Source organism: Pezoporus wallicus, unplaced genomic scaffold (assembly GCF_028554395.1).
Source record: "Pezoporus wallicus isolate ANWC-B61680 ecotype Strahan unplaced genomic scaffold, APGP_CSIRO_Pwel_v1 scaffold_3294, whole genome shotgun sequence".
NCBI classification, from domain to species: Eukaryota; Metazoa; Chordata; class Aves; order Psittaciformes; family Psittacidae; genus Pezoporus; species Pezoporus wallicus.
In genome coordinates this window covers 15,135,689-15,160,038 of record NW_026635478.1, presented here as the reverse complement: position 1 = coordinate 15,160,038, position 24,350 = coordinate 15,135,689, and the positions used below count along the sequence as shown (strand labels likewise).

General features: G+C 44.3%; 1 protein-coding gene across 1 annotated transcript; it reads right to left on the bottom strand.

Annotated features, from left to right (window-relative positions):
• Positions 1–7: 7 nt before the first annotated feature.
• YBX3 (Y-box binding protein 3) lies at positions 8–21,688 on the bottom strand. The gene is made up of 9 exons (XM_057429500.1): positions 21,415–21,688; positions 17,712–17,775; positions 15,976–16,009; positions 10,549–10,638; positions 9,749–9,871; positions 6,067–6,161; positions 1,643–1,814; positions 950–1,050; positions 8–532 (listed from the first exon to the last, which is right to left on the bottom strand). The coding sequence occupies exons 1-8, from the start codon at positions 21,671–21,673 to the stop codon at positions 985–987; spliced, it is 903 nt and encodes a 300-aa protein (XP_057285483.1). The 5' UTR covers positions 21,674–21,688; the 3' UTR covers positions 8–532; positions 950–984.
• Positions 21,689–24,350: the final 2,662 nt, after the last annotated feature.

The following is a 24,350-nucleotide window of genomic DNA, read 5'->3' as shown; positions in this document are numbered from 1 at the left end:
CAGACCATTTTGTAGTTGTCACTTTTATTTGTGAGGAACGTCACCCATGCTGCACAGTTTCAAATAGATCTTACAAAGGAAAGCACAAGCTTCTCCTCCCCCTGTCCTGCAGCAATCAGGACTGGCACAGAAAAAAGAAAAACCTCATCACACCTGGGAGGTTCAGCACCAGCATCCAATAAAAAAAAAAAAGCTTTTCTTTCAATTTCAGTTTTTTGGTTGGGTTTTTTTAATTCCCCTTTTCAGTTTGGTACCAAAAGAATAATTGAAGAATTCAATACTAGCAAAACAGTGAAATTTAAAACAAAACCACCAAAACCCAGGGTTGCTACTGAAACTGGGGAGGGTGCTCTGGCTGGATCTTGCTCTCTTGTCCTTCCTTCATGCATCTCTTGCAGGCGTTCCCTGGGTCTCAGCTGCTGGTACGTGTTTAAGTTCCAATGGGTCAAATCTTTGCTTTTGTCATCACTGGTGACAATTTATTGCTTTGTGTGTTTCTTTGGTGTAACTTTTGAGTTGTATTTTAGGACACCTGTTGAAGAGCCAAATTGAAAACAACAGTGCAGTTTAAGTTTCATTTTCCTGATGAACAGATGGGATGTCAGGTGGAGAAGGAATTATCACAGAAAAAAAGGATAAGCATGACTAGAATATCCTGTCTGTAAGCTGAGAGTACAGTATCTTCCTAAAACAAAAACACTACTAACTAATCAGCAGATGCTGTTGCTGTATGGACCGGACAGATCTTCCTTGTACTTTGTGACAATTACAGAGGCAGAGGAAAGAAAGGAGAGAAAAGCAGCAACTGTTTTTGGTTTGCCTATACAGCATTCTCAGAAGTTATCACAAATATCTAATCATACATAAAGGGATGTAGCCAGAGGCCACATCCTACAAGTATACACCATGCTGCTTCAGCTGGAGAACAGGAACCATCTATATTTCTTACCTGAGGAATGGTAAAGGTGCCTGGGGAGCCGGACTTTAATCAGCACCACTCTGCTCGGTCACTGGACCAGGTTTTTCAGCAGGTGTTTCAGTTACCTTTGTCTGAGACACAATAAACCTTTATTATAGACACAGACTGACCTCCTGATGCTTCCTCTGTTCAGTGGTAGCATAACCCTGGTTTGAAAATAATCAAGGAAGATAAATCCTCTGAAAATATTAAGTATTACAAAGCAGCTTCTGTCAGGGGACTACCTCAAGTAGGTACAGAATGAGAAAGTCACTTGTCATTAAGGCAAAATCTGTGTTATCAAACAGTTCCCTTAACTAATCTGGTTCAAGCTGTTCAGGAAATGGATCCAGACCTGTCAAATCTATCTTACACTACATACAGACTGAAGGCTTGAGGGAGCTGTAAAAAACAACTGTTTCTCTCCACTTCAAAAACATTTATTACAGTCTGACTTAAATTAAGAGCTATCCAGAAGCAATCCCTATCCCACTGCTGGCTCTATTTAAGGTAAGCTACTCATTCTCCAAGAAGATCACAAGGAACAGGCCAGATACCTTTAGTTACCAACACTTTAGACTTGACCAGACTCCTTTAGCACACCAGCTCCCACAGGACAGGTCTTGAGCACTCGCCCCATTGAAACCTCAGTCTCTACCACAGTTGTGCCAGGAGTGTATTTACCTCTTTCCCATCCTGAGCTGGAGCATTGGGTGGACGAGGTCGACGCCTGTAGTTGTATGGGCGTCTATATCCACGACGAAGTGGCTGCTGACTCATAGCATTGGCTTCATGATGGTTCTCTTTGTTCTCAGCCTCTCCAGCCACTGGGGCAGGGCGTGGACGCGGGGGCCCTCTGAACAGGGGGGGGAGAAATAGGCGTCATGAGAGAAGCCCAAAAAGGTTAAACTATCCTGATTTTAGCCTGGAAAAAACCTGTCTAACCAAGTACTATCTTTAACAGTTTTGAATGATAGCAAAACAATCCTTTGGAGTTTGGCTGGCATAGAGTTGGAAGGGAAACACAAGCTATCTGGGTGTTTCTTCACTGTTGACACTATATCAGCATATTCTGTCTATCCTACAATAAAGATGTAGTTCACCCACTTGAGTTGCTGGCTAGGAGAAGAAACAAGCCAGTAGTGGCCACACAGACTGATTCTGCTAAATTAGCCTTGACATACCAATACACCAGCCCAGCCCTATTCATGGTGCAATCCCCAAGAATCTCCAGTTCTTCCTGTAAACTATTCCTAGATCTCTGCTCTTTGCCTTAAGTTGCTTCTCTTGATCACGTAAGGAAGTGTAGCATGTATTTCAGTCAGGTGAAAGAACATTTAATCCCATTTCCCAGTATATACAAGCTACGTCCATAAACTGTTAAAACACAGCCAAGAATGACAACAAAGTCACTGCTACTGTCTAGTTTCCACTACCTGTCTTAGCTAATCCACAGCTACCTAGTCGCAAAAGCCAGTTTAGCTTTTCCAAGGAAATGGAATGTAAAAGCAATAGTATTACTGGATTTAATGCATGTAAATGCAAGCAACGCTTACCTATTAACTCAAACAGAAGCCTTCCACTCATATAGTATCGTATTTCTTATAGGAAAAAGAATGCATCAGAAATGCATAAATTCCCATTAGCCACAGGCAAATTATCTCTCTTGTGATTCACTCACAACATGCAAAAACTCAAATGCCTCACTGTGCTTGGTATCGTGCTATTCCTGACTGCCTAATGCTAATAAAGCTTTTGAGGAATCAAATTTATTCACCTCAGATGCCTACAAGCAGCAGCATGAGTATTACCCCACTTCCCACAGTCCTAGATAAGGACAACTTCAATATAAATGTTCACACAGAAAAGCTCAGAGTAGAGGTGGAAGGCTTGTAGCTCTAGACCCACCATCAAGAAGGATAGATCCATCATGCATGGAACAGATAGTCATTACCATCAGGGATAATCTTGCTATTCCTATGAAATTCAGCTTGTTGCTCCTGTTGCACTGTTATTTACCTCTTGCTTTTTGTTTTCAAACAGAAGTACATATGGAAAAATCGTTTCAGTTCATCTCTGTAAATTCAGTGTTGGAACTTAACCTCTTAAGCTAACTGATGGAAAAACAAGTACAAGATGAAGAGGAGCAAGTGACTGAATGGCAGACTAATACAAACCAGCTCCTTAACAGCAGTATCATAGATTAGTTTGAGTTCAAAGGCACCTTCAAAGCTCATCTAGTCCAACTCCCCTGCAATGAACAGGGATACCTTCAATGGGACCACATTGCTTAGTCACACCCAACCTGACCTTGAATGTTACCACCTCTCTGGGCAACCCAGTGTTTCACTACCCTCATTGCAAAAAAATATTTTCCTTAAATCTAGTCCAAGTCTACCCCCTTTTATTATAAAACCATCTCCCCTTGTGTTTTACCACTACAGGTCGTACCACACAAATGTACCCCCACCTTTCTTATAAGCCACTTTTAAGTACTGAAAGGCAACAATAAGGCCTCTCTGTAGGCTTCTCTTCTCCAGGCTGAATTATTACAACTCTCTCAGCCTGTCCTCATAAGGAGGGGCACTCCATCCATCTGCTCACTTTTGTGAGCCATGTCTTTCCTGTAATAAGGACTCCGTAACCGTACACGGTGCTCCAGACAAGGTCTCACCACTGTGGAAGAGAGGGGCACAATCACTTCCCTCAACCTGATGGCCACGCTTCTTTTGATGTGGCCCAGGATAAATTTGGTGTTCTGGGCTGCAAGTGCACATTGCTGGGTCATACCTAGCTTTTCATCCATCAGCACTCCAAAGTTCTTTGTAGGAGGGCGGCTTTCAATCTGTTCATCCCCTAGCCTGTACTGATACCAGGGGCTGTCTCCAATCAGCAGCAGGATCTTGTACTTGACCTTGTCAAACCTCATGAGGTTCACATGGGCCCAATATTTGAGCTTGTCCAAATCCCTCTGGGTGGCATGCCATCCCTCAGGCATGTCAGCTGCACCACTCAGCTTGGTGTCATCTGCAAACTTACTGAGGGTGCATCAATCCCACTGTCCATGTCATTGATGAAGATACTAAATAGCTCTGGTACCAGTACTGACATCACTCAATCTCTATCTGGACATTGTGTTGTTGACCACTATCCTCTGGATGTGACCATCCAACCAATTCCTCATCCACTGCAGAGTCCACCCAACAAACCCATAGATCTCCCAGAGATAAGGATGTTGCGGGGTCCTGTTACAATGTTTCATGAACACTAGTGAAAGTAATCTAATGTTTTTTCTGACTTGTTTTATCATGGAGAATGAGTGACAAGTCACAAGAAAGTGAATGATCTTTTTCACTTACAGGAATTCAGTTAAAAAAAATAAATTAAAAAACCCAAACAACAAAACCCAAAGCCACCACCCAAAACAAAAACCCAACCCACAAAAAAAAACAAAAAAAACCCACACAAAACACACCAACACAAAAACAGACAAACAAAACCACCAAGAAGAAAATTCACAAATGAGGCAACATCTCAAAAAGCTATGACAGTCAGAGGTTGACTATTTCACACTGATATCACTGGTATTTTTAACTGCACAGAACTCCTTAGCTGTGGAATTGTTCCCTCAGTGTAGAGGCTGGAATCTAGAGTAGTCATGTCAGAACTAAGGCTGGAAAACGAAGAAAACAATCCTACACTGGCCAGTATAAGGTACGACTAACAGATGGCTTAGCAACTCCCTTTGTATTTCCCACTGGTAAATATCAGTGTTCATGTGAACTCCAAGAGATCTTAACTAAGAACGGTCTACTGGGTCTTTAAGTGCCCATTTATGCCAGTTCTGTGGATCCCCAGGGAAAAATACGGACAAGGAAACCTACTTCCCAAATAGCCTCCAAATCTCCAATTAATTTCTATGCTGGAGATTTCTGAAGCCAGATGGAGTTTATATTCTTTACAATGGCATCCTTCTCTGGTATTTGACCAGTCTCTCCCAAGCTCATGCAAGTTTTTAATCAGCCCCAACATCCCATGGCAAAAATCTCCCACTATCTGCTGCATGGACCTAACAACCCAAGTCATCAAAACTCAAACATGAGTCAGAGGCAGAACAGAGCCTGGGCTGCATCCACAGAGGTATTAGCAGCAGAGGGAGATGCAAACATACCACTCTAATGAGCACTTATCAGGCCACACCTTGGGGAGTACTGTGTCCAGTGCTGGTCTCCACAACTCAAAGAGTGGGCAGACAGACTGGATGTATTCCAAAGGAGGGACAAGATGATGATCAAAGCGCTAGACAAACTGGCCTATGAGAAAAGGCTGAGGAAGTTAGGTCTTTTCTCCTTGGAGAAAAGGCATCTTGGGGGAACTCATCACAGGATTTCAGTACTTAAAGGTAGCTACAAAGAGGACAGAATCTCTCTTCACAAGAAAATACTGAGAAAACAAGGGGCAACACATACAAGTTGGCAACAAGGTAACTATAACTTTACCATATAATCTAATGGCCCGCAAGCCATTATAGAGAGAACACAACTTCAGTACCTAAAATGGTTGGCTATCCTCTGTAGCTACAAGCAGCACCAGTGCATAAAACCAAGCTTGCATGACACATAGGGTGCCATCAAGCTGGATGCACACAAGCTGTAGTCCAGTGCTGAACTGCAAACTACTGTCTGCAGTCCTCAGGAGCAGTTATAAAGCACACCTTGACCCTGCAGGTGGTGGGCGTAGCTGTCCCAGGCCAAGTGGGATTTGGATGCATTACTTGTCCAAGAAAGCATAAGAGTTCAGCTGGGCAGGCATGGACCTGCAACTCACTTCCCAATGGAGCAATATATTGAAAAAGTAACAGGATACAAGGAATTCTTCACCCATTCTTGACCTCTTCCTGACCACGAGCACTATATAAGCACTTTAACCAAAGTCTACTTGTTTCCTTATTCCAGTAGCTCCCCTTTCTCCTGGTAATTAAAACCTTCTTACTGTCCCCAAGATTTGCATAGACAGTAACAACAGGGAACACAGCTTCCTGCTCTTAATGAAGCCTGTATGAATCACAAAGCATCCAAGGAATGATGAGCAAAGGAAACCATACAAACCTGCGATAGCGGGGACGAAAGGTAGGATTCCTATGGACTTGCTGATGAAGTTGTCCTCCTTCTGTGACCCCATCCTTGATTTCTCCCTCACCGCCCTATAACCAAAAGAAAACATAAGACAGTCAACAATGAAGCATTATCTTACTTCATGGACAGTATATTAACCATTAAGCCCAGAGATATGAATCTGAACACAAAACCAGTTTTGGTGCAGAAGCATCAATAGATCAAGTAAAAAGAAGCAGCTGATACCCAAATGGCTTAAATTTGGACAAGGATAAGAGTAGGATAAATAAATATTCACAGGAACTTCTACCAACTAAGTAGGTAGTAATAACAGGCAGCACCTGACAGAAGTTGAAAAGTACTTGAGACATTCAGAACCTGAAACAAAAGTCACACTTCTAAGCTTAGAACAGCACTATACTACTTCTATCTACTTTAGAATACCAATCTGTCCTGTTTCTATCAACACCCTTTGTATTAAATAACTTTATAATTTAATAGACCTGTGATGGATGGTTAGAAATGTCACAAACAGCAAGACGAGAAATAGCACCACCAGTACTGTATGTGACAACCATGATTCAGATGTGTCAGGATTTGTCTTTTGTGAAGCAAGAAACTAATGCTGCTCCTGCTCTCACTCTTAGTCATGTGAGGACTATCAAAGCACAGAAACAGGAAAAGAGAACAGCAAGATATAAAGGGAAGAGAGCACACAAAACGGAAACAATCCTGAATGTGTTCCAGCATAGTTGTCATTTCTCCAGAATTTCTGAGCAAGCACAAGACAGTGCTCAGTTCTAGCTCTGCAATGCCAGAAATACAGAACCAAAGACCTAGTAGGTCTCCTCTGAGGGACAACGTGCCAGAAGCTAGTAAAGCAGCAACCAACCTAATTGCAGGGAGGGGCACACAGTGTTTTTTTACCAGCCAAAGCCCTCCTGTAGCACTTGACACTCAGCATCACATGCAGAGCTCTTTAAAAGGCAGTATTGGGCTGTGCTATTAAAAACATGCAGAAGTTCAAGTCCACTCCTCCCTACAAAGGGCCACATTGGAATCTCAGATAAAAAGGACTGCCTCTAGACCTGGTGAAGCATTACTCAAAACCAAAGCAAACTTTTTTCTATTAACCTTGAACCAAATGTTGCTATGTCAATATTTTAAATTGGTTTGGCTTAAACAATCAGTTGAAAACAGAACAGTAAAGCAACTGGACTGCTTTGCCTGTAAGTCCTGACAATTTTCCACATCTTCTATAGTAGCACAAAAAAAAAAAAAATCACTTGACACATTACATTACACTGTCAATTGACCTAGGTCTATTGTTCAGAAGTGAATTACAGCTCCAGGATAAAACTATGCTGTCGGAAGTCACCAGAATGGATGCAGAACAGAACCTGAGCATTGAGGTCTTATGCTTACTATCAGTAAACATTAGATTTATTTATTAGGAAAGCTACATCTGTACTCCTAAAAGCATCACACATCACACCTAGCACACACATAATCCCATTCACTCAATCTCCTTCACAGGAACCTTCCAACTCAGTGAAATGCCTTCTAACAAAGCAACCCTAAAAAGGTTGGAGAACACCTAAAAAGGTACAAAATTTTATTGCTGTCCCCCAAATACAAGTTTCTTTAAGTATAAACTGTTTAATTAAAGCACAATGAGCTTTTTACCCATCTGCTTCCCAAATATCTTTATCAGTCTAGTTTTGTGTAAAACTATTAATCTTTTTGGGTCTCCTCTCTACAAGAAACAGCATCAGCCTATAAAACAGCTTTTAAACTATTTAGCTTATTTTCTGACTCACTGGTATAAAGGCTTATTCTATTAGTCATACACACAACATGTACACGACAGTACTATTAGTTCTCAAGGTTATTCCATGATTCATTCTCTGTTCTAACATTCTGACTACAACTCCACACAATGTCTATGTTGTTAGTGAAGAGGACAGCCTCTTTTCTGTAGTGGATACAATTAAGAAGTTTCTGATACAAACAAGTACTTTACTCTGAACAGAACTTCCCAAGCAATCCAGAAGTAGTTCCCACTAAAGCCAATTGAATACCTCGGATTCCCCAGGGTTCTCTTCATTCTTGAGAAAAAAAAATCACACAGTATGGTCAAAAATCAGACTCAGTAACTTACAAAGTACAGGCACATGTGAACTAGCATGGCAAACAAAGGACAGCATCATTAGTTTACCTAAAACTATGCCAGTTAAGGAAGATCACTACTGCTACCACCAATGATAATAATGATAAAGGAAATAACAAGGGAAGAGAATACAACACCTCAGCACCAGCCGACCGATAACTCGCCCCCCAAGCCCGACCAAGCTCTGACTGATACCTCCTCCAACCCTGCAGCCTCCCAGCCCTTCCGGCTAACTCCCAGTTACATCCTGGGCATGACGTGCTGTGGTATGGAATACCTCTTTGGTCAGTTTGGGTCAGGTGTCCTGTCTCCGCTTCCTCCTGGCTTCCCCTCCTCCCTGGCAGAGCATGAGGCTCACAAAGTCCTTGGCCAAACCAAAACATCCTTGTTATCAGCTCTGTTCCCGAGCTGAAAGTCAAAACACTGCACTACACCAGCTACCAAGAAGGAGAAAAATGACTGCTACTGCTGAACCCAGGACAGGAAGGAAGGAGAAACCAACTCTTACTGCGTTATACAAGGCTGGACTGGATTTGCCAGCTGACATCAATTGAAAGTTCTTGAAATCTAGAAGGCCACCATGTCAAAAAGTCATCTCAGTAAGTTCAGCTTTTTTTTGTGTTAGTAAACACAGGATTAATGATGTGGGCAGCTGAGCTCTAGGAACACCTTTCACCTCTGCAGCCCAGAAGATCTTTAAGCATAGCAGGCTTGGGTACGTGGAAACCTTTTCCTCAGATATGCAGCAAGAGCTGCCTATAGCTAACTTAACATCCTTTCAAACACAGCCCAAGAATGCCATACCATCAGCAACTCAAACTTCTCTCAGAAGTATCCAGCAGGACAGTTAGCCAGAAAAACCTCCTCAAGCAGAGGGGCACAACATTTAATGCATGTACTAATGCAACCATACAGAACAGTGTACACATACTGCTATGGCTCACAGACATTGCTACCTCGCTTCTCCCTAGCTACAGTGGTGTAGCTAGTTTGAAGAAAAAATAAAAGGCTTTATCTTTACACTGAACTGCTGTAGGCAGAGGTCTATGAAGGGATGATACATAGAGGTTTCAACTAGTTGGTCAAACTACTACCACATTATGCAAAAGTGACAAGCTTTTAAAAAATCCCATTTTCCAAGTAGCCCTTTTCAAGTTATGGTTATACTTTTCCTTGCTGGAGGTAAAGGGCATGGTGAAGCACTTCTGTGTCTTACTCCTTTGCTTTTATTCATCAACACAGATACTTTTGACACCCAAAGGAATGCTTCTAGCACATTTTACAACCAAATGCCAAGGAAAGGCCTACAGGACACTCAAAAGTAGAAAATATCAGTATCAGCATCAACAAAGGAGGAACCCAGATTACCACCACAGAAAACTCACAACTTTGTTGAACATTAACTGTTTACTACATGGCAGCGCAGAACCTGTAGTTCCCTCTCATGAGGGGACTGCAAGACTACTGAGGAGGTGGGATGACCACCACTGCAGAAATTAGACTTACACTTCGAGGTGGTCCACGGCGTCGGCCAAAATAGCCACGGCGATAGCGGCGCCGGTCTGCAGCATAGCGGCTGCCTTCCACAGGGACTCCATCTGGACCAGTGACATTAGCTGCCTCTGCACCCTGAAAGGCCAAAAGAAAATCAATCAAGATGGTATGAGAAAAGAACAACCAGTTACAGGGAGAAGATGAAAGTTCCAAGCATCAGAGATTCCTTCCTTCCACATCAGGCAAAAGCAAGTTTGTTATTCTCAACCCATAACCAAGAGTTACCAGAATTAAGACCTTATCAGGCAGCCTGAGTTAAGAGGAAAAATAAAGAACTTAAAAGCAAACAAGGAAAACAAAAGGAAAACCAACCACAAAAAAAACCAATAAAAATTGGAAACTCAAAAAGCATTTGAGAAAGTAGAAACACAAAAACTTTTAAGGTTCTTACAGTTATTAAGCTACCAGACACCAAGACAAACTCTTCAGGGCAATATATTCCTTAGTTAATGTTTACTGGTCAGGCTGCAAGCTTCAAATGTTCTATGAAATAAAAATTACAGGTTCTAGAAGGCCTAGGATGTAGTAAAGGATTTTTGATACGTACCTAAAAATATTTCTTAATGAAGACTTTAAATACAGATCTTCCACAGAAAAGCCATATGAATGCCACCCACCCCAGGGATTAATGTATTAAGACAAAAAAAAACCACCACAAAACATCAGATACACAGAACCGTAACTGTGCAACTCTTTACTACAGTGATGTTACCTCTGCTGGACTACAGCACAAAGTCCCCATTATCTCTTACCTTCTCTCCTTCAACCACATCAAATTCTACAGTCTCTCCATCTCCAACACTACGCAGGTATTTCCGTGGGTTGTTTTTCTTTATCGCCGTCTTTAAAGAAAAGATAGAGAAAAATGTACTATTTCATCTTATCCTACACATTCGTAGCCCTCTAAATGAGGGAAGGGCAGTATTCTTTTGCGACAGTCACAACTCTATGCATCAGATTAGTCACCCCACCACGGTATTTTAAACATGTAAGTGCTACTGATCTTCTTACATAAGCTTTACTACACACAGATTTAATGAGAAACATGAAACTTATGAAATTATTAGATACAGTCTGCTAGTTGTGTATTATCAAAGATGATCAGAGGGCTGGAGCACCTCTTCTATGAAGACATCCTGAGAGAGTTGGGTCTGTTCAGCCTGGGGAAGACAAGGCTCATGAGACAGACCTTAGAGCAGCTCTCAGTACTTAAAGAGGCCTACAAGAAATCCGGAGAGAGGCTTTTTGCAAAGGTATATAGGCACAGGACAAGGGGAAATGGCTTTAAACTGACAGAGGATAGATTTAGATTAGATCTTCGGAAGTTCCTCCCTGAGATGGTGGTGAGCCACTGACACAGGTTGCCCAGAGAAGCTGTGGCTACCCCATCCCTGGCAGTTCTCAAGGCCAGGTTGGACAGGGCTTAGAGCAACCTGGTCTAGTGGAAGGTGTCCCTGCCCATGGCAGGGATTTAGAACTGGATGAGCTTTAAGGTCCCTTCCAACCTAAACCAGTCTGTGAGTCTGAGAGATGTCTCCTTTATTCCACAGGCTTTCTGATATGTAGTCAAGGTTTACTCTTTTCTCAACATATAAAGTTAACAAACTGGCTGTTGCCCCAAGATCCCCTCTGTCAACCCCACTAAAGATCCAGGTCAGCACATATTTTTGTATGAACAGTGTTACACTCAGTGTCTGATCTCCAACAAGCTGTACTAAGGCAGCTCCAGCAGCAAGTGTGCCCCATGCCTTCATTATCACTAGGAAACCGCTACACAATCTACAGAAAACTTAAGAGCAGGAGCATTTTTGTAGAAGATGGCATTAACTACAAGGTATCAGGGCAACTCATAGTAACTAGAGTAGAATTACTATAACTCTAGTGTAACATAAATAAGTGTTTTACTACCTAAGTACTGCAAGGTAAAAAAAGAAAAAACTTGCCCAAAATTAGGCAAGTCCCTGAAGAACACAGGGATAGTACAACACAGAGTCACCAAGACAGAAACCCCAAAATAATCCAAAACCAGTGTTGCCAATAGTAAAATGGCTGAAAACCTCCTCAGAGTCCCAGGAACACTCAAGCCTCCTGAAGTAATTTTCAGTCTGTCAACTACAGATGCTTTTCACTCTGGGGAGTATTTCCAGGATTCCACAGAAGGCAGTTAGAAGGGCAAGCCTACTGTCTGTTAGATAAGGGTACACAAACTGGAAGAGGCCAGGGGAGAAGAAACCCAAACAAAAAATGAACTACACACACATGTAAGCTAATCTAGCAGCCTGCTTTTTACTAAAGTTCTCTTAAAGCAAGCTGGTCTTTAATAACCTAAGTATCCTTTGTTAGCATAAAGGAGGCAAGTGCAGATCTAGTACCTAGAAGCACATGACATTTCCTCTGTTTTAAGAAACTGGATGCAGAGCAGAAACAGAAGAGAACTGTCACATCTGTTTGCAGTTCAACAAAAACAGGCAAAATGAAGACCAGCCTAATTGTTGCCTGTGCATGGCAACTGTATTCATGAAGTCAACAACAGCCCAAAAATATTTCCCACTGAAGGAAAAAAAAGTTCTAATCAGTTTGGAGTTGAGCTTGACCAGTTTAGGAAAAGTATTCTCATTGTTGCTGAATAGTCCCCTTTGCCCAACAGGCCAGCATGCTCTTCCAGCCCTACATCCAGCCATGCCTTTCCCTGTATCCCACAGGGTCTCTAAAAGGCTTAAGGCAGAATGCAAGAATATACATATTATTGCTATCAAAGCGAGAATAACCCATGAGATTGTTGGTTTCGGATGGGGGTGAGGGTGTGCTGATACAGGAAGAGAATGAGCTGCTCAAGTGAGTTCTTTTCAGAACTACTTTAGCAAGCAGAGACTCCCACAATCAGCTGAGACAGCTCCGTCTGCTTTCCACTGACCTATCAGTGTAACTGCCCCATGTCTAAAAATCAGCTGGAACTGATGGCTTTTCCATAACTGCTGTATACTAACAGTGATTATCTTCACTGCAGAGTAAGGGTTCTGTTCTTTCACTACCACTTGTACTGAGAAACTGGCTCAAACCCTTAAGACTTGTGCTCTGCATATGACAGATGTCAACAACTTGTATTTTAGAACTCCTTCGCCTTCCAAGTGCAGAGGAAAAAACGACTATCAGGTTATTCAATAGAGGGTGTACTTCAGACTAATGAAGCTCCTCAAACATCCTCCAAGAAGGTAACGGAAGATGAATTCAATAGGATTCCACATGCTCCATTCCAAGTTTATGGACAGAAACTTCAGAAATTCAGGTTTGCAACTGACTAACCTGCCAGCCAGAGACAGAGACTGCCACACAGCAGGCTGCAGTTTATTTCATAAAGGCGAACAAGAACAATTTTGAGTAAATCCTAGAGTTCAGAACAGAAACTATACAGCTTTACTACTTACTACTTCAGCTGCAGGTAAACACTGCTGAAATAAGCCTCTAATAAGCCAAAGCTCTAAGCCTGATGAGAAGACTTTTACTCTGTATGTCCAGAAGGGAGAGAGCTCTGTTCTCCCTGTTACTGTTTCCTGCAGGCTCCTAGTTCTTTGATTCAAAAAACAGATGTTTTGTGTTAGCACAGACAGACCTCAACAATTAAGACAAAGCCTTTCCTTTCCCAAGGGAACACTGATGAACAGCCATGAAAGTCTTCAGAGCTAGTTCAGTATTTTGCTTAGGAAAGTTCTTTCCATATCCTCCTACCGCCCCATCATGTGCACATCCAGCATTGCCACAGCAATAGCCAACATTTGTTACACCAGTTACTGTTCATGACAAATACTATCCAGTGAATTCTGTGCAGAAGAAAACATTATTCCTCCTCACTGCTTGTTGATTCAAACTATGCCTAATTAAGTTGGACTTCTCTGGCTACTGACACTTTTAATAGTGTTAAACTGTAAGAACCTCCTCTCCCTTAGATACACGTCACCCCACCAGGTGAATTGATCCCTACTGCTCAGAACACCTCTGAAAGAATGCCCTGCACAGCACCTTGCACAAACCAACTGGACAAGGGTGCAAGCAGGACAGAGAAAGTGAAGAACTGCCCTTCCCCAAAACACTGCTTGGGTCCTCTTGCAAGACAAAGGGTTAATTCAAAGCAATCCATGCATGCCCTAAAGAGAAAAGCATTTTAATCTGTACTAGGTTTATAAATAGCATCCAATAGCCAAACACTGAGCGTTAACCCCCCATTCCAATCATGAGATCAGCCTGTTTTCTACCACTGTGGATGTGTGCAGGGGAGGCAGGGAGGAGGCTGGATCCATTCAACTAGGTCAGCCTTATTCTGAAGGGATTAGGCACGTAATCCAGCCCCTCCTGAGAAGGGTGCAGGGAGGAGGGGCAAAACCAGCACTAACCCTGGCAAGGGAGCTCAAAGCAGCAGGACCTTTGGTGAGGGAGGTAAATCCATGGCATAAGAAAACAGCCACAATCAGGAGCTCTGGCTGTGAGCACATTCACATAAAGAAACAGCTCGAGACTGAAGAGCTGAGGAAAATCCCATTGCAGCCAACCCAGGCCAGAGCTGGAAGCATCTACTTTGCCATACACAGCCCACCAAGAGAGTTAATCAGATGCAGGCTTGCACGTAATGTGGTATTTCCAAAATGTCAAGCCAGTTTTGCTCAGCACTCACTACAAGAGGATTTCATCCACAGGAGATGGGGAAACAAGTCATCATCCCTCCTTTCCCCACACAGACCAGTTTACATTTAGGTGGCTAATTTCCACCGCTGAAGGAGAAAACATAACAGGTAGTACTAGCCTGCTGCTGACCTTCACTGTTCAGGTCTCTGCAGGCAGCCTTCCCAAGCAGAATAACATCGATCCATGTTGCCTCTATCATCATCACAACAGCCATTTTCCAGGATTATCTTTTCACAGGTCTGAAGGAGACCTCATTTGCCTTCAAGTTAGTTTCATAGTGCTGCCTATCCAGAACATGTTTCTGTTACTAGAACTTTCCTCAACCTCCTCTTGACATGCTCCTATCAGGGCACAGATGCAGCAGCAGTACTGCCATGCACACAGCCATCAAAGAAGTAGAGAGCCCACTAGACCTCAGAGCATGCATTGAGAGTTCTTGATCTCAAGTCCACCAACTGAACCAGGAATATGTAATTGCACATACTTGCCAATACCATCTTTTCTCATTAAGGCACTAGACTTACCCCCTTCCAGCTTCATCTGGTTTTGGATAATATATATATTATATACTACACAGTACCTGACCAAGAGAAAGCTATCACAGGCTACTTAGTCATGATCCCACAGGAACTAAACTAACTCTCAGTGCTATATGCATCAAACATATCCTCATGCTTTGTGACCAACTATGAGTGCAAGTTTCCTAGTTACATCTGATGGAAATACTGCCACATACACCTAAAAAGAAAGCTCGTTCTTTTAATGATCACGTGGGTCTGCATATATTTCATATGGGACAAAGTCTCAGATGCAAAACTAGATCTAAGCCAACTAGCCAGTTTACATCAGCAGAGAAACAGCATTCTCTGTCTTTTCACTAGTCACCTGCAAGCTGACAGTATAAACATAGAACAGCCTACTGACAGCTCAAGAGAAGTTAACCAACGACAAGCTGCTGGGCAACCTCCCTCTAAATTGACACACTTTGGCACACAGCCTTCCTCCTCCTCTTCCTAAGAGCAGCTGCCTTGTGCAGCAACAGCTGACGGCAACTCAGGCTGGTCAAGAGCCAGACTAGATCACTTTCTTTCCAATACCACAGAGGGCAGACAACAGACCTGCAAACTAAGGGTAGGAAGAAACAGAAGACAGGGAACATGAGGAAGCGGAGAGTGAGCAATGGGACAGAGACAAATAACAACGTACTTACAAAACAGAAGTCACTTCCCCAGGGGAGGGACAACCAAACAAACCCACACCAAAACAAAAACCCTCCAAAACCCAAACCAAACCCTCTAGTGTTCAAATCAGAGCAGACAAAAAGCATGAAGAATTATAATACCTACTCCTTCAATTGTAACTCCAGAGAGAAGAAAACAAACCCTAATATTTCTCCCTGAAAACTTCAAAATGCATGTTAAGCAAGGTTGGGCAGCTGTTACAGGAAGTTGCCTGAAAAACCTATCACAGCACACATCTGAGTACAATTACTGCTGTCTTACCTGATGAACAAACACATCTTCTTTGGTATCATTTCTGTGAACAGAAAGTGAGAAGTTGTAAGAGTTTAGACTGAGAGACTTAAATAGAAATCCTGACTCCACAAGTGAAGCCCTCCTTCCCCCACCCTGTAGTGCATCTCCTGGATGCCATACGTTCTGTAAAGGCTATGATACCAAGACCCTGCTCTGATTTTTCAGGGTCATATGCTTGACAGCAGAAAAGACTCCCCAGCCTTCAGAAGGGTGAAGGGACAGGGAGGTTCTCTGTAATCTTTTGGCAAGCACTCAGTATTTTGTTTTGACACTGGATGGAGTTAATGACTGGACTGCTCGCCTTTAACTATATTCCACACTCCCCAAAAAAAAAAACTTCCACAGGGGCTGCAACCTGAGCTGTTATCCCAGAGGTCAAGCAAGACTATCAACAGGACTGGCCACAGCTGTCAACAGAGCTCTCCTTTCAGTGAAACTCAAAGCAACCATGCACAAGAGATGTCAGAAGAGTCTGTTGAAAGGAGACCCAGACATGAATGCGAGGTTGTCAAGATTAGGCCAGCCAGTTCAAGCTTCCACGTGTAAAACATGAAGGTAGGTCTAAGACCTCAATTATGTGTTCCCATGCAACAGAAAGACCCCACCACTTGTTCTCTCAACTCCTTCTCTGCAGAGGGCACAAGAGGGTTAAAGAGTTTTTGAAAATAATGCACAATCCAAAACTTGTTGCAGTGGACTGAACTAACAGCAGACTTCAGTTTAGGAAGAAAGATAATAAATTATTACATCATATCCAGCTGAAGACTCTCACATCAACTGCTACAAGACTTAAGAGTACTTTGCCATTCAAGCTTTTCTTTAAGCTTACATAACACTGGAGAGTAGTCTCCAGAGACTGGCATTAATACTGTACCAGAACTGGCTTCAAATCCATGAAACGGGCTCTTCTGCCCTCTTCTACACTGTCCAACTCACCAAAACCTACCTGCTGTGTAAGTTGGTTCAAGGACTTGTAGGATAAAATAACTCGCCAGGTATATCTTTTGCAAGACAAGCATTCCCCATACAGTAGCTTCATTTTTCATAAAGCACACAAGATATTTTAAAGCTTCTCAAACCCCCAGATTCCAGCTTTAAAAGCCAGAGTTTCCTCCAATAACTTGGAAGTATGGGCCTTGTGCACCTAAGGTTGGAGTGCGGTCAGTATCACTAACAGCTATTTATTGATGCCATTCAGAGTTTCATTTGTGATCAGAGAAGGATAAAAAAGACAATTTCTGTGAACCCAGGCATGGAACATCTTCAGTTAGATGGTATCAGAGAATCTCAATGTGTATTTACACTAGGTATTTTGACCAATCAGTCAACACTTGAATTTTTATCTGAAAAGTATTTCCCTCATTCTACAACTTATCTTGCACCTTTAAAAAAAAGACAGGCAGTCATGAAAAGCATATAGTCATTAAAGGTGTAGTACAATTAATCATGAGAAACAAGTAACAGACCAAATCTGTAATGGGTTCGACTCTTTGTTTTCTCCTCAGACACACAAACTTTGATGGGGAAGGGGGAGGTGGTTCCCGAGACAGAACTGGTTGAATGCCTGGCCAAACCTGGTTATCAACAGCATAAACTTGTAGTCAGGTCTTTGGGTCTCTGCTACAATTATTAAAAGTATGGCATATTACCTGTACCATTACTCTTAGTACAGTACAAATATGACTATCATAATCTAAACATACCTGTTGATAAAGCCATATCCATTTCTGACATTGAACCACTTGACTGTGCCAAGAACTTTGGTGGCTGGAAAGAAAAAGAGAAGTTACTCTAAAATATAAGAAAGTACAAGAATGTTACAAAAATACCTTTATCTATGCTCCTGAAGTCAAAACCAGACCTAGCCTGTTACCTTAACACTCAAAGTCTACCTTTATCTCCCACTTCAGTTTATACTAACACGGGATTGTTTTAATATGCTGCTCTTCAGCCAAGAGTTTACCACACAGCATCTAGAATGAAGTCCAGCTCCACTTTCAGAATTGGGCATCCATCCCCTCTTTTTTCCATGTCTTATGCCAGAGATGTGCACTGATGCTGAAAATCATCAGTTCTCTTTAGCTTAGTAACTAGACATTAAACAGGAAGTTCTTTAAAAGTCCTCTCTTTCACTCAATTACTTTTTCTTTCTTCCTTGGAAACCAGAACTGGCCAACATCACTCTAACTAAACAAGACCCCACAAGAAGTTTCTGGGGTTTATTTTCGTTTGTGGTGTTTTGGGGGCGCTTTGTGTGTGTGTGTTTTTTTAACATTCCTACTTCTAGAGATCTTCTGTGATTTAGCAGTTACAAACTGACAACTTTATGTTCTAAGGCTTCTAGGATCAAGACAAGCTCTTGTCTCAACACCAAAACAGCATCTTGCTTAGAAACCAGACTGCAGTGTCTTATAGGATCTGGCAAAACCTGTTCCTCCAACATATGGGAGCATGTGGGAGGAACTCAACAGTGATGGAGGTGGTTTAAACTCTCCTTCCCTCTCAGCAACTGGGTGGGGACTACGAACTTGTACTTTTCAAACCTGTAGGAAAGGGAGAATTCTGGGTCCTAGACTTAATAGATGTTATTTGTTATTTATCACACAGCATGACCACAGCTAAGTAATTTACATAGTACTTATTTGAAAAGGGTCTAGTCACCTACAGATGACCTCTTGTCTTGTTAAAAAAACCTCAAACACCTACAAATAGGTACCATCATCTGCTCTTACACCTGCATTATTCCCTACACATCCACTAGGAGATGACACAGCTAGACAAGACCTTTGGTCTCATGCACACTTGGCATTCATATGTAGCCCTCTGACAGACAAGAAAAGCAACCTCTTCCTCCTTCCCCAAATACAGAACTAAAGCAGGAATGTTTGATGATAGCAGTCCATTGTAAGACTGTTGCTGTTATTGAAGCTAGTAACAGGTCATTACTCATTGCACTTTTAGAAGTGAAGGTTTTGATGTTCAATACTTTTTAGTAGAAAAAGTTTGCATTTAGAATCAGCAAAACCATGTTAAGACTGAAACAGTTACTAAAGGGCTCTACCTAACATAGCACCCATTCCCAAGACTCCTTGTTCAAAGAGATTCACTGCCTAGCACTGATTTTTCACACAAGTCTTGGGCATCAACAGATATAGTTGTGCTTTCAGGTTTAGTTTAGTAGGGACATCACTACATACACTTATTGCTACCACACAGGCACTGGCTACATGCAAGAGCTCATGCACTAAACTCAACAGTGGAAGAAGGGCTGGGGGGAAGGCCCAGAAACAGGTGCCAATGGCACATGCAGGTTTTAGCCTGCTTTAAGAAACAAGGCTAATACCACTGATTCCCCCACCACCATCCTTTCCCTCCCCCACAAAATAGCTATTGAATCTGTTGGCTTATTTCAATCAGATTAGGAAGAGGGCGAGAAGCCTAGGAAGCCTGACAAAAACCCTCAGAGGAGCAAGAAAGCTGGCAGAAAGGAAAATAAAACTCACACTATGTGGCCAGATGGCTGCTGCTAAGTGGATGTCCATGCACACAGCTTCAACGCAACACTGCTCCTTTTGCAGTCTGGCAGAGATTGGGGGAGTCTCCAATAGATTCCCTAAAACAGTGTTCTGGAGAGATACCATTCCCTACTCACACCAGTTTTACTCTCCCTCAAGCATCACCTTAAGGGGGAAAAAGAACCTCAGACACAATATCATGACACCAAACATCCACGTGGCCGTGGTGCAGCCACTGTTAACACTGTTAAACCCGAGCTGTCATATCAGGGAGATGAGGCAAGGAAGAGGGCAAGCCCAGAGGAAGCCATAACCAGTTTTACACACAACTCAGAGAAGGTAGTTGATGTCATCGCTCCTATCCCACCAGCAAGTGAAAGTCCACATATTTCTACAAAATGTAGTACTTTGATGCTATCAGAGGAAACAACCTATCCATGACAAAATAGCCTTTTCATTAGTTTTAACAGAGAAAGCCAAAGCTTCCTGTGACCAAGAGAGGAGAAAGTTGACTAGCCTTTATCTTTATTCCTCAGTCAGACATTTAGATGCCCTGGGCAAGCATTAGAGCTTGTGTCTAATCGAATCTTTGTAATTATATTTACTTAAGTCTCTTCTTACAAGACCATTAACACGGACATTTGAGGCAGACCTGAATATAAGTTCATTTTTAATTAGCATTATCAATGATCATTTTCCTTAGAGCTCCTGATAGAAAGTTTGCCTAGCAATAATGCCAGTGTGCAAAGGCAACACCGTGGCAGTTTTCTTTTCGCTGCCAGACCAGGAAAGGCATTTGTGCCTCCACTTACCCCCAGCCCCAAGCAACAGCAACAGGTGAACAAGATAAAAACATTACCAAGAGTGACACAAGCCATGTTAAGGCTAGAAGCAGACAGACACACTAACAGATATGACGGGATGCGCCTTGACCGATTACCAACAAATCTGGTAACAGAGCAGGGAAAAACACAAACTGTACCTCCAATTTCTCTTTTACCTGAATTCCTCCTACCTGAGCTGCAGAGAAATCCTTTACCTGGCTCCTCTGTCTGCTGCAGTAAGACCTCAGCCTTTCCTTTCAGAAGGGAAGATGCTGTCTTTCCTTATGAAGCTTGGGACTCTGCACTAGTAGTCAGCCCCAGCTTTGCTCTTACTAACGTCTTACACAGTTATCAACACTAAATCCCTATTTCCACTGCAGATTGCAGTTCCTTTCAACAAGTTGATCCTGTTTAATCACAATGGAGAAAAATCACCGCATTAGCTATGCACTAGGCTTGAGCACAGAGATGGCAACCTGACATTACGGCTTACCCTTGACTGATAAAGTAAAAACTGACAGAAAAACAGAAAAAGAAAAAAACACCAACACCAAAAACTAAACCTCGAAGCGTTACTAGTTACAAAGACTCTTTGACACAGAAGTTGTGCAAAGCCCGAAGGGGGGGGGGGGCGTCACACAGGGCTTGCCAGGAGCCCCTTCCACGGGAGATGCCTCAGCAGGACACGGAGCCGGCAGCAGGCATCGGGGAGCCCATCAGCATGACTGCACTTCACTCGCTATCCTCTCCCGGCACCGGAGCACCGGCGGGGAGACGGACCCCGGCTCTTCTCCGGGGCCGGGCGCGCCGCCGCCGCTGCACACAGGTGCTGCCGCCCAACTCGGAGTTGGCGTCCCGGACAGGCGCCGCTCGGCCCCCCCGCGGCTGGGAGGGAAGAGGAGGAGGCACGGCCGCCTCCCCCGAGCGCTGCCTGACTCACAGCCGCGGGGGGAGCCGGCGGGGGGAAGCCGGGTTGGGCCCCGGGCGGCGGCCATGTGCCGTGGCGTGTGTACCCCCGCTCCTGCCGCAGGTGCCCCGGGAAGTTGGGAGCAGGGCCCGCCACTCACCCAGCACTTTCTTCTCCGTCTCGGCCGCGGCAGTTGCGGGGGTAGCAGCGGCGGCAGCAGCAGCAACAGCGCCGGTGGCCGCCTCACCAACAGCCGCGCCCGGCGCGGCGGTGCTGACGGGGCTCTTGGGCTTGACGTCCGGGGCGGCGGGCGACGGCGGCGCAGGGGCTCCGGCCGGGGGAGCGGCGGCGGCTGCGGTCGTGGTGGTGGCCGTGACGGGTGCCGTGCTGGCGGTGCTGGTCTCCGCCGCCTCGCTCATGGTGGCTGACAGGCGGGCGGTGTGTGGCGGGCGGGTGCGCGGCGGGCGGGTCGGCGTCCCTCGGGCCCGCGCTGGGTCTTACTGCCCCCAAAATGGCCCCGCCGAAGTTTTAACACAGTCAGCGGGGGCTGGCGCCGGCACTCGCGCCGCCTCATTAGCATTTAAAGGGACCGCGCCGACAGCTAGCGGGACGTGGGGCATAGGGAGGTGCTTCTCCGTGGCGGCACGGCACGGCACGGCACGGCACGGCACGGCACGGCGATAGGTGGGTGAGTGTCTATGCAGGTATATACTTGGCCGCCTGTGTGCACAAGAGTGTGCGGACGTGCGTGGGGCCAGAGTGGAACCGAGCTCCGCGCCTGCCCTCCCGCCCGTGGGCACACACCAGCGTGCCCCTGCCGCCGTGCGCACAGGGGGCTCGGAGGGGCTGAGCTGTCGGTCGGGCCCGCACACGCGTGGAGCGGCGGGGCGGGGTGGGGTGGAGGTGTTGGTGCCCGGGGGCGCGCAGCCGGGTGGGGTGGGTGCAGGAGTGAGCGTCCCGTGGGGGACAGACGCGTGCTGGTGAGCGGGGATGCATTGGTAGCGTCACTGCTGCGCAGGGCAGTGATCATCCGCCTGTACCGGACACGGGTGAGGCCGCACCTCAAATCCTGTGTTCAGTTCTGGGCCCCTCACTACAAGAGAGACATTGAGGTGCTGGAGTGGGTCCAGAGAAGGGCAACGAAGCTGGTGAAGGGCCTGGAGCACAGATGTGGTGGGGAACGGCTGAGGAACAGGTGTGTGTGTGTGTGTGTGTGTGTGTGTGTGTGTGTGTGTGTGTGTGTGTGTGTGTGTGTGTGTGTGTGTGTGTTTAGTCTGGAGAAGAGAGGGCTCTGGGGGGACCTTATCACTCTCTGCAACTGCCTGAAAGGAGGATGGAGGCAGGAGATGGAGGGTCTCTGCTCCCAAGCAACAAACAATATGACAAGAGAAAACAGCCTCAAGCTGCACCAGGGGAGGTTCAGACTGGATATTAGGAAAAATTTCTTCACTGAGAGGTGCTCAGGCATTGGAACAGGCTGCTCAGGGCAGTGGTGGAGTCACTGTCTCTGGAAGTGTTCACAAACTGTGCAAGATGAGGCCCTCAGAGGTATGGTTTAGTGGTGCTCTTTCAGTCCTGGGGTAACAGTTCCACTTAATCTTACAGATCTTTTCCAGCCTCGTTGATATTTATGATTCTTTGTCACCTTTTCCACGTTCACACTTTCTCTCCTATAGCACCCTCCAGTTTGTATCCTCCCCCCCCAACACCTGATTTTCACTCCTGCCATACTACTGCTGCCTCATTTCCTTGACACTGCCAATCACATCTCCCTCACCTGCCTCCCTAACTCTTCTTGCGTTTTCCTGTCCTTTCCCCAGTGTTCGTACAGCCTCTCTGAGTGTTCTTTTTGGCAGTTTCTGTGCCCTTTTGCAGTCTGCACACTAACACCCATCTTTCTTCCACACTACCACCACATCACTTTTCCTAATTGCCTCTGCCTTGCATACATGTTTCCATACGAGGTGGATGCCTGAACTGAAGCTTCATGCACCCAATCTTCTCTACTTCCTCAAAGTTTTGCTTTGCTTCTCTGTATACCTGAGCACTCCAGGAGCATGATCCTTTTGTTTTTCACTTTGTACCCCCTCCTAATCTCATCGTCTTGATAATTCCTCAATAGCTCTCACAACAAGAATAAAGGTCTTTGGAGGGCATTTCTTGCTGAACATTGCTCAGGTAGCAATGCCAGCATCAGCTCCAAAATGGCCCCAGATGAAGTGTTCAATGGGAAAGCACACCTTAGGGTATGGTTTAAACTGCATAAGGTCTTACCTGCTGGAGCTCCTCAGGAACCTTGAACCTGGGGTTGATAACTCATAGCATCACAGAATGGTTTGGGTTGGAAGAAACCTTAAGGATCATCTAGTCCCAAACCCCCTGCCACAGGTTGGAACTAGAACATGTTGCTCAATATCAGAGCCAAAAGAAAAAGATGCTACAAAGCTGTAATGTGGACCCCCACACAACTGTGCACAAGCTATGGCTTAGCTACTTTCCAGACTGACAATGAACCAGAAATTCTGGAATTCAAAATGCTTTTGGAGCATTCAGGGGTATTTCTCCCGCAAAGGCATCACTGCTCCCAGTTCATTTACTTAACACCATTTCCTAAACCCTGGATGGGAATTACTATTACAGCTCTCCTCATCACATTGCACTGGACACATGCGAACCAAAAATATAGTTTTGTCCTATAGTTTTTAATCCTCCGCTGTTAATTTCACTATTAGAGATTATTTCTATTACTGTTATTAATATGAGTACTATGCTCATTTTCTTAAGATTTTGTCACTTTGTGTCCTCTTACATTTTCAGGATATGTGAACATTTCTAAGAGGGTGCTGATTTGAATGAATTTTGAGAGGAAGATTTATTATGCTGAGTCAAATGCGTTATCAAAATTCAGCCACTGGCATGCAGTTGGGACATCAAATTTATTTTCAATGACATTGTTAATTAATTTTTCTTCCTCAAGCTAATTTTAGACTTCTACTGAAAAGCCCCTTCAACAAAACCCTACAGTGTACAAGCCATTGAAATGTACTGTGTTTGATTCCATTCCTTTGTAGAAAATTGGCAATGTTCTCCTCTTGG

Coding starts and splice junctions, on each gene's coding strand:
- YBX3 (XM_057429500.1), bottom strand. CDS start 21,673: ATGAGCGAGGCGGCGGAGACCAGCACCGCCAGCACGGCACCCGTCACG. Junction 10,639..15,975: donor AAGATGTGTTTGTTCATCAG/GTAAGACAGCAG, acceptor TTTTCTTTAAAG/ACGGCGATAAAGAAAAACAA. Junction 6,162..9,748: donor GCCGTGGACCACCTCGAAGT/GTAAGTCTAATT, acceptor TTTTGGTTATAG/GGCGGTGAGGGAGAAATCAA.